The sequence below is a fragment of the Gymnoscopelus microlampas genome, assembly GCF_963454915.1.
Source record: "Gymnoscopelus microlampas genome assembly, chromosome: 21".
Lineage (NCBI taxonomy): Eukaryota > Metazoa > Chordata > Actinopteri > Myctophiformes > Myctophidae > Gymnoscopelus > Gymnoscopelus microlampas.
The window spans coordinates 21,521,343-21,534,353 of NC_139958.1; the positions used below are offsets into that span (position 1 = coordinate 21,521,343).

The 13,011-nt window shown below is 43.7% G+C and overlaps 1 protein-coding gene across 1 annotated transcript in view; it reads left to right on the forward strand.

Moving 5' to 3' along the window:
- Positions 1 to 12,499, forward strand: part of ric1 (RIC1 homolog, RAB6A GEF complex partner 1) — a 48,372-nt gene extending 35,873 nt beyond the window's left edge. Inside the window, exons 17-27 of the mRNA XM_084046552.1 lie at positions 902 to 1,040; positions 1,235 to 1,351; positions 2,625 to 3,032; positions 3,342 to 3,653; positions 4,555 to 4,713; positions 5,250 to 5,380; positions 5,744 to 6,024; positions 6,449 to 6,664; positions 7,061 to 7,238; positions 7,921 to 8,109; positions 8,992 to 12,499. Of these exons, the coding sequence (XP_083902678.1) occupies positions 902 to 1,040; positions 1,235 to 1,351; positions 2,625 to 3,032; positions 3,342 to 3,653; positions 4,555 to 4,713; positions 5,250 to 5,380; positions 5,744 to 6,024; positions 6,449 to 6,664; positions 7,061 to 7,238; positions 7,921 to 8,109; positions 8,992 to 9,307 (2,446 nt within the window). The 3' untranslated portion in view covers positions 9,308 to 12,499. The remainder of the gene's footprint in view (positions 1 to 901; positions 1,041 to 1,234; positions 1,352 to 2,624; positions 3,033 to 3,341; positions 3,654 to 4,554; positions 4,714 to 5,249; positions 5,381 to 5,743; positions 6,025 to 6,448; positions 6,665 to 7,060; positions 7,239 to 7,920; positions 8,110 to 8,991) is intronic.
- The last annotated feature ends 512 nt before the right edge of the window (positions 12,500 to 13,011 follow it).

Sequence of the window (13,011 nt, forward strand, 5' to 3'; positions counted from 1 at the left end):
ATTGGATAAAATTGGTATCCTGACCTGGAGAGAACACTTTATCGCAATTATTAGCTTAGCTTTTTAACAAAGAACTCACTTACACCCCCCTATAACCCTTTCTCCAACGTGGTCTCCTTTGACTTGGTACTGCACCAGGCAAATGCAGTGATTTGATGGGATATCTAATGCCCCACCCACCTTGCGACAGTCTAACGCTTACTATAGCAACCACCATCAAGCAACAACTAGGCAAACACTTGTCGACCATCCATCAACCACATAAAAAATACACTAGCATTATTCATACACAGTGTACCCAGTAACGATCTTGCAACCGTCTAGCAATCTATTACCGGTTGGCCAATTAGAAAATTACTACTAACCCCTCTGACCCAATCTAATTTAGTAACCATCTTGCCTTCTAGTCCAGGCCAACAGTGGGGGTTGGCAGCGACAAGGTCCGCAATACACATTGTGAATTGTCAACAATTAAATTGAACAGAAAATGGGGATAAATGCAACAAAACAAAAACCTTTCTTTAGTAGCTCTGTCTGGTCATAACCTAGGTATTTGCTAGGCCTAGCAACTGCTAATTCAATTCAAGAATTCTGAATTTAACAGTGATGGGTCACTATAGTGACAACCATGCTACTCATAAAATGTGTACAAAGATCTGCTACACCACACTGTACACACGTCAACATATCCATGTTCACTATGTAAAACTGACAAAGACCTAGCTATTGCCATGGATGCCTACCCTGATATCTCTGTACCTGTACTTCTGTAGTCGTATTGCTCTTAAGGTCGCTACACACCAAGAGCGTTTATTTCGTGCCATTAATTCGCATTAACTTAAACTGTGGTTGTGTTCTACTAGTTCTAATAGTTGGTTATGCGTTTGTCTTCACTGTCCAGTCCTAACCCTTCAGCCAGCGTTGAGCTGCTTCAGGAGGTGTCCATGTCCCGCTACATCCCTCACCCTGCCCTTGTGGTTTCTGTCACACTCACCTCTGTACGCACTGAGACTGGCATCACGCTCAAAGCCCCGCAGCAGGTAACACACACACACACACACACACACACACACACACACACACACACACACACACACACACACACACACACACACACACACACACAATACTGATATTTGTGTTGCGGTTTTATACTGAAATTTGTATTGCTACAGTACTTCACATCTTATTATACATTCCATGTCCATATACTGTATGTTTCTGTCCATTGCAGGCCTGCATGGCTGAGAGCATTATGTTGAATCTGGCTGGCCAGTTGATCATGCTACAGAGGGATCGATCGGGACCCCAGGTGCGAGACAAAGAAATTCCTGCCAACAACAAGAAGCTGGTGAGTACAACCGTTGATTTGGTTTCATGCTTGTTATGCACTGCTTGTTCTACTATATTATATAGCATCACAGCAACGCATGACTATCGTGTTTTGATTTACCTTGGTTCAGTTGTGTGCAAGTATCACTTGGTAGCACCCTAATGTTGTTGTAATGTAACACTGCACCAAACTGCTTTTGTTCCCTGCATGATTGGATGTAAGCCTTGCACATCCAAATCCTCTAAAGTAGTCTTTCTCAAAAATAAAACCTGCAGGATATGTAGTAAATGAAAACCTGAAAAACATGAAACCTAGTCAACAAACAACAGGGTAAATAGCCACATACTGTATGTAGAGTGCAAAGAAAACACTGTAGTGCTTCAAACAATCAAAGATACCAGGTAAACGTCAAACCTAGCATCTGTCTAAACAACATGCTATCTAAATAACATTCTTAGCACTTGTGGTCAAGCAAAAAGTAAAGCAATAATAAAATAAATAAAACAAGTAACCAACATATATCTGCAAAATATAAGTAGGAAAATATGTGACAAGAAGTGAAACAAGGAAATGGGAGTACCAGGGGGTGAGGTGAAATCTGAAAAGGTGAATTTTCAATCTGCTCCGTAAAATGGGGGGGAGGAAGTCTGCAGTCCTGACTGCAAGTGGGAGCTTATTCCACAGCTTGGGAGCCAGGAGCGAAAAAAAGTCTAGAATGTGTGGAGCATTGGCCAGGGTGTTTTAGCTGATCTAAGTAAACAGTAAGGGGTGTGTGGTTGGATCATGTCCTGAAGGTAAGGCGGTGCATGACCTTGATTGCCTTGTAGTCACCAGTGTTTTGTACTGGGTGCGACCAGAAGTCAGTAAAGAGAAAGAAAAAGGGGAGAGATGTGAAAGGTTTGGATGGTTGGTGACCAGGCATGCCACAACATTCTGGATCATTCCGAGGGGCTTCAGTAAGCATGCTGGGAGGCCAGTAAGGAGGGAGTTGCAATGGTCAGACCTGGAGATGACTGAGGCCTGGATAGGAGCTGGGCAGACTCTTTGGTGAGGAAGGGTCTGATTCTTTGTACTGCATGTTTTAGTGTACACCTACAAGGTCGAGTGATCGCTTAAATGCGTGCAGCTGACTGACACAGGCCCACACACTCCCAGGCTCTTGGCAGTTGGAACAGGAACAGCCAGGAGTTGCCGATGGAAATGGAAAGATCCTGCGGGGGGCAGGAATTTCCACTTGACCCTCCCTTGTTCCATATTGACATTTCTTTCTCTCTGTCTTTCTGTCGTGCAGCTACCGTTCTGCCCTCCAGTAGTTCTGGCCCAGTGTGTGGAGAACGTGTGGACTACCTGTCGTTCCAACAGGAAGAAGCGTCACCTGCTAGAGGCCCTGTGGCTGTCCTGCGGTGAAGCAGGCATGAAAGTCTGGCTGCCGCTGTTTCCCAGAGACAACCGCAAGCCCCACTCCTTCCTCTCCAGACGCATCATGCTGCCCTTTCACATCAACATCTACCCGTTAGCCGTTCTGTTTGAGGACGCCCTGGTCCTGGGGGCCACCAACGAGGCAGTGCTGTATGATGGCCTGCAGGGGGCGTCGGAACCCCTGGAGGCTGTATTCCCATACTGCACTGTAGAGAGGACCTCCCAGATCTACCTCCACCACATCCTGAGGCAGCTCCTGGTTCGCAACCTGGGGGAACAGGTAATTAGGTGTCTATGTCGGTGGTTCTCAATGTGGGGTCCAGGGGCCCTTGAGGGGGTTCTAGGTGGTCCCTAGCTAAATGATTAATGGTTAGTAACCAAATGGACCAAATGTCATACTGAGGCACTCAAATTGATGAGCAAGATCTAGAGCCGTCTGTTATGTAGAAAAGGGTTTTGGTTGTATTTCGCTTTTCTATGCATGTACTACTGCTTGAGACGACCCTGAATGCTCGATAGAGCAAAATAAATAAAAGCAGAACCATTGCTACACATGCTGAATCAGTGTGTCTTCTCCCCCCCCCTCCAGGCATTGCTGCTGGCCCAGTCCTGTGCTTCACTCCCCTACTTCCCCCATGTCATGGAGCTGATGGTGCATGTGGTGCTGGAGGAGGAGGCCACGTCACGGGAGCCCATTCCTGACCCGCTGCTGCCCACCGTGGCCAAGTTCATCACCGAGTTCCCACTCTTCCTCCAGACCATTGTGCATTGCGCAAGGAAGACGGAGTATGCACTATGGAACTACCTGTTTGCAGCTGTAGGGAACCCCAAGGATCTTTTTGAGGAGTGTCTCATGGCTCAGGATCTGGATACAGCTGCCTCCTATCTGATCATACTGCAGGTAAGGTTTGTGAGTAAACGCACGTGTATGCAGCCGTAAGCCAAACGCTGCCCCCTAAAACTGGACAGTGTGCACTCCACATGAAGGCAACTAGCGGAGATGGTTTGCATTAGTCAATCATATTGCATATTATATTATATCCTATATTAAAATTGGCTTAAGGGACGACCGGCCGGCGGACCACATCGTCACGCTCACTATGACTCAGCCATAAGCAGTTCCCAATGGAGTGGTGATAAATCTATGGCCTAATGGCATTGTGTACAATAAATCTGCTGCTGTGGTTAGCAACATAAGCCAGTGATTCTCAACATGTGGGTCGGGACCCCCAGGGTGGTCCCCATATGATTTTGTTTGGGGGGGGCGGAGGGGCAGATGACAGTGAAGTGACAATTTAAGACCTTTTTAATACCTAAAAAAAAGAAAAGAAAAAGCCTATTACTGCATCAAAAGGTATCAACAAACTATACTATAAGAACTGGTCAAACATTGGCCAAAATGTCAAATAATATAAGAAAGAGGCAGAAATTGTGAAAATAGCCAATCTACAAGCTCACAACACAAGGCGAGCTTGTAGATCTGCTATTTTCACAATATTTATCTGTGGAGTCAAACAAAATTGAACTCCTACATTGGGGAAAAAAATGAACTCCTACAGTCTAATAAGTGCTTATCATTGTGGGGGGTCCCCAGTTCAAATACGGTTATTTTGGGAGGTCACGCCCTGAAAAGGTTGAGAACCACTGACCACAGATACTCAGACACAAGCGCTCTTCTAGACGTCTCACCAACTAGGTGTCACACTGTCAAAAATGATATTGATGCTATCGCTAATTATTAGGGGTCCGGACTGGCAGCAGGTTGCCATCATTTATTGTTTGTTCTCCATCTGCCTTTGTAGAACATGGAGGTGCCAGCAGTGAGCAGACAACACGCCACACTGCTCTTCAACACAGCCCTAGAACAGGGCAAGTGGGATCTCTGTCGGCATATGATACGATTCCTCAAGGCCATTGGCTCAGGGGAGATGGATACTCCGCCCCCAACGCCCACCACTCAGGTGAAGATCTTCAGGTTTTCTAAAAGATGCAGCTTTTTTCTTTCCTTTCCACTTGTTTATTGAACTTGCTTGTGAATATCAATCATTGAGTTCATGGGTTGGGTTCAGGAGGAGCTGGGGGTGGAACTTGGAACCTACGGCCTGTGTCAACAACACTGACATTGCAACAGGGCTTATAGTATTCGTTGAGGTTGACAAGTGGAAAGTAACTGTTCCATAGTTTGGTCGCTTGGCTTTTTATACTTAGATATCGCTTGCTAGTTTATAATAGTTGTAAAGCCAATTTAATACCTTTAACATCAAACCAATTCAGTTGTGAAGCATAGCTCCAAAGTTTTATTATAATTCAACATAAGCCATCTGGGCAAAGTAGAAAGCTTGCAGATTAGTCACAGAAATAAGCTTTTGTCAAATATTTTCTGAGTTCTGATTGGTCAGTTATTGATTTGCCTACCAAAGCCCAATGTACTATGTACTCTTAAACACCATGGACCTTTGCATAGACCTAGTTGAGCTTGGTGTCTCTCTGTTTCCAGGAACCCAGCTCAACAGGAGGTTTCGAGTTCTTCAGGAACCGCAGCATCAGCCTGTCCCAGTCAGCTGACTCCATTGCATCTGGCATCCTGCAGAAGACTTTCAGCATGCCCAGTGGACCCTCTGCTAAAGGGTATGTGTATTGTGTACACTTCCCTTTCATTAACTGTGTATGCCATCCCATTTTTATTTGTATTTGTTTAATTTGTCTGACTTGAGTGAATGAACTCTTGGTTAAATGTTGCTTTAAATGCTCACTTCAGGGCACTGATAGCCAAGTGGTTACGGTGCATACCACATAGGCTCTCATTCCGTCCTCATTCCCAAGGCAGCATGTAGGTCACCTCCTACACCAAGCCCAAAGAACTTGTTTATCCATCTGACTCTTCTTTCCTGCATTGAATGCAGTATGCTCTGAATGTGTGCATCCTATTGCGGTGAGCGCCGGTGACACTTCTCTTCCACCTTGTTAATAATGTCTCTCTCTCCTCTGCAGTCGAGAGGTGGAGTGTGCGGAGAACATGTACATTGACATGATGCTATGGCGCCATGCCCGCCACCTCCTGGAGCAGGTGCGCCTTCGTGACCTGGGCTGCTTCTCTGCACAGCTGGGCTTCGAGCTGATCGGATGGCTGTGTCGTGAGAGGAACCGAGTGGCCCGCATTGAGGATTTTGTCATGGCGTTGAAAATGCTGCACAAGGACTTCCTGTGGCCCTTCCCGGTCATCCCTGCTGGCAGCCTGAGCTCACCGCTGAGGAACGGTCGATGTCGCACATGTAAGATGGGATAATAAAAATAATAAAGTAATTCATGTAGAACCATTCAAAACAGGGTTTTGTAAGGGCTTTGCAGTCGATACATAGAAGAACATAAAACATAAATATAAGACTGAAAGCAAAATGAATGGCCGGGCACCTAGGCTCCAATGTAGCCTGACAGCGAGTCGCGTTTTCGAGTCCCGATCCCGACGGCCTCTCCTGCGTGTCACTCCCCATCTCTCTCTCTCCCCGTTTCCTGTCTAACTTCACTTCACTATCAATAAAGGCATTAAAAAAAAGCCCAAAATAAATCTGACAAAAAAAGAAAGCACAATAAATAAAACCATATATATCAACGCTAATGTTTTTTAAATTGTTGATCGCTTCCCGCATTGTTCTATAGTGACATATACCTGTATGTCTTCTTGCTGTCCTTCCTAAGTATTGAGTACACGGCTGTTGAAGTCCCAGTCAGCTGACAGCCTGTTGAACAGTGACATGGACACCGCTCCTCCCCAGGAGCCCCCCAGGAGCCACACCTGGCTTGATGGCCTGGGGTCCGGGCCTAAAGACACAGATGCTGCTTCCTCAGCTCACTCTCATCACCATCATGCACCACAGACACATGATGCCTTCCTCTCACCACTCACCAACAAAGGTAACATGACTTCAATTTACTTTACTAGAGACCGACCGATGCCAGATTTTTGGTTCTAAAATAGATTTTCTAGTCAATTTGAAAAAAGCTTAGATTTCATGAGTTTGAGAACATTTAACTTTGTCAAAAATGTGACGTTGTTAGCTATTTTTGAACATTTGTCAAATAATGACATCCCCAAAATAGGGATGGCAGGTTGAAAGTGGTTAGAAACCGGGACACATCGGCTACATAATTGCCAATATTGATGTCAAAAAAGTCAAATAATGGCAGATATATCGGCCAACCTGATATACTGTATGGACTCTGGCTCCCAATTTGTTCTCACAAGAAACAAAACGCTATTTTATTATTGTTTTACTAATCCACAATTCAATGACCCTGCTCTCCTTGCAGCGGAGGAGTACAGCATTGGCTCGGCTACAGACCTGACAGAGACCAGTTCAGTCGTGGACGGTGATTGGACCATGGTGGAGGAAAACTCATCTACTCTGAGCCTCAGCCAGGCCGAGCTGGAGCACATCTCCATGGAGCTGGCCAACAAGGGTCCACACAAGTCCCAGGTGCAGCTCAGGTGAGAAACCCAACGGCAAGCTTCACTTGTTGGGTTAATCAGTGATTAACCCATTAAGACCGGGGACGCATCTGTGTCATTTTTAGATTTGAGCTTAAAAGCATTATTTTACACTTTGGCTATTAAAAACAAAAGCTCATAGCGTGGCACAGAGTGCTACCCCAGCATCCGCCTGTGGGCTCTGTTTCTATATGATTCCCGTAGGGGGTCTAGCTATTTCATTCCCTGTAATATCTTAAGAAACCCTTCTCCTTACTTCCCATGACTACTAAAATCGAATATGGCCGTGCTCCTAAAAGCATCTCAATTGTAAGACTATCTTTGTTCTGTAAGAGTGTGCTCACATAGCATTTTTTGTTTTGTTAAAATGGTGTTCATTTTTGAGTGGATATATAGGCTCAAAAAAGCAAGGAGCATTTCATTGACACAATGAATCACCACCGCGTCTCTGAAAAAGCGATCTCTCGGAATGGTTAGGGCGCATACCAAATGGTCGCAAAATGACCTATTTGAGTCCCCATTTAAATTCCCAGCCTGCCGGGCAATTTGCTGTACTGTCTCACTGCTTTTCTCGTCTCTCTCAACTGTCACTATCAAATATAGGCTTAGAAATGTCCCCAAAAATAACTTGTTGTGAGACATTTGATAAATGATGATCACTGTGTTTCTTCATACCCTTTAGGTACCTGCTCCATGTTTTCATGGAGGCAGGCTGTTTGGAGTGGTGTGTGGTGATTGGCCTCATACTGCGAGAGGCTAGCATCATCAAGCAGGTGATTGGCTTCTTGGACAGCCCTGAAGTTCCCCCAGAAACTGTGCAGAGTATTCGTAGTGGCTTATCAGCTGTTGATGTATGGGCCTCCACTGACTGGTAGGTTTAGTTAAACAGTACACATTTTACAGTTATATATTCACTCCTTCCATCTTGTCTCTCTTTCTCTTATATTATATAATGTTTGTCTTGTGTTATTTCACTCATTTTGTTGGTGTCATACCTGTAGTTGCTAACTGGCAATCAATGTTGTGTTTCAGCAATAGTCGTAATTGTATTAATTAATTCATAATTTGCAAATTGCTCATCCATCAAAGAAATATCACTTTCATAGCCATACTTCTATAGCAGTGGCGGAGCGTCCGGGGAGGCAAGGGAGGCGGCCGCCTCCCGGCCCGCGACCCTGGAGGGCCCGGCCGCCGGGCCCTCCAGGGTCGCGGGCCGGTCGCCGCGACCGGGCCGGGGCCGCGACCTCTCCGCGGCGCCTCTCCGCCTCTCATTTAATTAAAGCATTATTATCATCATTAAAATAATATTGAAATGTTATGTTGCGTGTTGTTGGTTTATTTTCACTCACAGTGATGCAAATATACAAAATTATCTTATCTTATATCTCCAAATGTATTTTGGTTAAAATCGTCATCAACATCTGCCAAAAAAGACGCATTGACACCCTATCCTAACCCTAAAACCGAAATAAAGTGACAAAAAGACCCCCAAAAGGTGACCCGACCCGACCCAAACCCGCAAAATTTTCCGCGCGCTTCGCGCGCCTCCCGGCCCGGCTTTCAGTTGTTCCACCACTGTTCTATAGACATAAAGTGGAATAGAGTATTTCCCTGAAACTTTTTGTGTTGAATAATGTCATTTTAATTATTTCATGGTTAAAATTGTATACAACTAACCCAAAAACATTGTGATGCTGACAGAGAATATAACAGTAACAACGGTAACAATACGGTTAACTTTGTCTCTCTCCAGCCTGGGTTACAAGCCCTTCCTTAACCTGATCCGGCCTCAACTACAGCAACTGATGGAGACAGCCGCTGAGCAGGTTCAGCCTGAGGCCTTTCAACCCACCAGTCAGACTTCGAAACTAGGTGGCCCTGAGGGGCTGGGGGGCCTTGCCTTACCCGGGCCTGAGGACAGCCGAGGAGGAGCGGCGCCCATGGGCCTGTCTCTGCCCTCCCATGAGCCCCCCGGCGGCTTCCCCAGACCCCCCTCTGAGGACTGCCCCCCAGAGGAGACAGAGGAGCAGGGGGAGGAGGAGGGAGCCTATGATTGCACCTTGTCCTGAACCCCCCAACCCTGTTCCTGAATTCTGGATACTGGAGGAGGAGGAGGGTTCAAGCAGTGGAAAACTGGAACGTACGTGCGTGTGTGTGTGTGTGTGTGTGTGTGTGTGTGTGTGTGTGTGTGTGTGTGTGTGTGTGTGTGTGTGTGTGTGTGTGTGTGTGTGTGTGTGTGTGTGTGTGTGTGTGTGTGTGTGTGTGTGTGTGTGTGTGTGTGTGTGTGTGTGTGTGCGCGCGCCCCTGCTCATATGCACGCATGAATGTGTCTTGCGTCTGTGTGTTTGTACATGCACATTCATGCAGGCATGCGTACGTAAACATGCCTTTGTGTCTGTATGTGTGTGTGTTCATATTAAGTAGCTCTCATGCAGGTTCTTACTTTAATCAGTATTATCCACTCTTCAGACCCCTGATGTAGGGCTCTGTGTAGACTAGAGCCACTGGGGACACTTAATCACCATCAGCAACAACCCCGGGACAGTGATTTCAGAGCACAACGAGTGTAGTGTTGACAGTTTGTTTCTAGCAGTAGTCATTTTTCAAAAAATGTCCATTGAGGAAGCCTGCTACCTGGATGTGTATGTGTGTTCCTGTCTAACATTGTGGTGGACTGCAATTTGTCAGTTTGGAAACTAGCACAACAGAGTAGAAATCGTTCTACCACAACAACACAGACATCTGATACATATTGCATGTTCATTCAGATGTATCTGGACACCTTGAGATAAATGTTGCAGTCCAGGCATAAATCTCTATTGTGCCCCCTGGTGGAGACAAACAGCATAAGGAATCAGTTCAATAGCAAGACTTTTGAGTTGATCTCATGGCACTATGCTAAACCGCTAATCATAGGGTCAAACAAAGCTCTAGTCATCAATTTTGTGGATGCACTGAAGTGTCTGAGCCTGTGCGTGCGTGCGTGCGTGCGTGCGTGCGTGCGTACGTACGTACGTTTGAGTGCAAGAGCTGTCTCATGCTTTTATACCTCATAAATTCTAAATATTTTGTCATAATGTAGCATGATACTATATATATATATATATATATATATATATATATATATATATATATACACACACACACACTTTTTAATTACATTACTTGTTCATATTGAGGTCCCCTTAAAAACTTGGTATCATGGTATTAAATATCTGTAATGGTGAGAGAGGATGGCCGTAAGCTTTGGAAAAATATTAAAGTATAAGTAAGCCAAGTTTATTTGTATAGCACATTTCAACAAGGCAATTCAAAGTGCTTTACACAAAATATCACTCATTGAGATCAACCTCTGCTTATGTGTGTGTGTACCTGCCGAGGGTATAAAAAGCCTCAACCAAACTGACTGGTCAGAAAGAAAGCTGTCCATGGGGACATTCTTGAGTCACACAAAGATGTGTTAAGAATACATCTGCTGAACTCACATGAGCATATTATGCACAAGGTTTTGGTCAGTCAAGGAAAGATGTACTTGGTACTATCAAAGGTTTTGAAAGCCACCCTCTAAGTTGACCAAATATTTTGTAAGACTTCTAATAAACTTTAACATTCACACATACAATTTTACATTTGACATCTTAATGGTTTCTAACCCAGAGGCAATTTACTTGTATGGTATTATTACATTTATATTACTCAATGTTAAATATTATTTCTCCCTTGCATAGAGAATATGACTGTATGCACACACTTTAAAGTAGTGTTAAAAATGCCACATTTCAGTATCTTATTATTGCCTTGGCAGTAATTGCATGGCCATTGTGTGTGGATTAGTTCCTACATAATGACCTTGAATGTGATAAAGACTTGCATCTTGCTCATTTTTACATTACCACGTGCAGTCTACCGTACCATACATATCAAAACATTGAATCGCATAAGACAATGACTGAGGATTCCTCCATGATACAAGTCTCTTGTTTGTATGTGTGTTTAGAATTTGACTTTGTATGTGACATATGTATTGAGTTTGTCAGCGATTTGTGTTGGTGGCTATGCTCACATGGAATTGAGAGTTATCATAATAGTCATCATATTACTATTATTTATTGGTATTATAGTTGAGTGATAATTACTGATATATCTTGATGTTTTATTTTTTCCCAGTTTGTTTTTATTGGCTGTCTGATAAAGTAGTCCAAACGTTCCCCTTCCAGTTATCATCTTCTATAATGACTCTGTCAAAAGCACAACAACGCTTTCCAATTAAGTGCATCAGTGTTATATTGTGCAATGCATTGAAATGTTACTCTCAGCTTTATTTTTTCGCTGTTTTCTTTTCTAACTGTATTCCATGTATTTGCTGTCTCTTTTTTATGATTGACCAAAATATATTTTCAACAGAATTACTGCTCGCTTGTTGGGGCACGGCAGATGGTTAGGGTGTGTTAACTGCTGTTTCGGTTTTATTTTAGATTCCTACTTATATTAAACTTATGCTATAGTTAGGCTGCACTTTTAGAGCAAGACTCACTAGCTAGGACAGGTTAAAATGACTATACAGCACAGTATTGCTGTTGCTAATGTACTGTTACCATACAGTGCTCCCAAGTTTAGTTGATTATTTTAGTTTCTCCCTAGTTTCAGTAGGCATCAGCTTACTGTCTTCACTTTTAACAAGCCTACAAATAAACTAGGCTACTCTGTATGAGGTTTACTTTACTTCAAAACAGAACCAAAGACTTTTGATCAGAGGCCTTCTGTTTTAGCTGGTGGTTTGGATGGATTCCCTGTATTACGCAGAGGTACAACATAATCTCCTCGAACTCCCCACTAACAGAAACATAACCATTTGATCCTCAAAGCCAGTACAGACATTATACGTGACACAATTTCCTACGGAAATGATTATAACAGATTTTTATTTTATTTTGCTTCTGCGTGGGTGTGGAGCAGTTTGGTTAGGCACGTCTCTCTCTTGGCCAAAGTCAAACTAGTGGTACTCTGGTCTCACAAACACTATGAGGCCTCAAGTATCTGAGGTGGAGAATGCTCCCTTCCTCCTACGTATTGTACAGTTTAAAAGTATTGCCTATTTTCTGACTCAGAATAACTATTTATTCCAGTGTCAGGAATGGCAGACATCCTCAATGCAGTGTAAAGATACTCTCTTGTACAGTTGCCTTTTCTACTCATGTTTGGTTTTCTATTTCATTTTTCCTGTACATGAAGAACAATAAATTATTTTTAAAAACAGTAAAGGCTATTGGCTTACTTGATTTGTTTTATTGAACAGATTCTGTTCATCAAACTTGAAATTTAAACTAACTTAAATTATTTTCTTTCCTACATGCACAATGCTAATTTGTACGCAATTATTGAGGGCCTGGAGCACAAAGGGCTTGTGTGACATTTTTGGAAAACATTACTTGTATATAATGTTAAAGGTCTCTATGAGCTCTATCAGATGATAAAAGAATATAGTCATTATAAGTATTACTTCTTAAATTAAGGCTGAAAAAACCTAATGGCGTATGTGAAAACCTGGGGTTTCAGTTTCATTTCAGAAGTAGCATCTTAACACAGAGAGCCTCTATGCTCCTTGTTTCATCACCTTTTTCCTTGTATGGATGTTAAGTCTTAAAAAGATGCTTTGCAGTAAAGTGTAGGCCACCCTTGGTGGGATTAGAACCCAGGACCTCGGGAACATGGACTAACTGGTCAGGCTGGTCTTGCTGCTTTGTCAGTATAGTTGGTCAGCTGGTCACCCAGT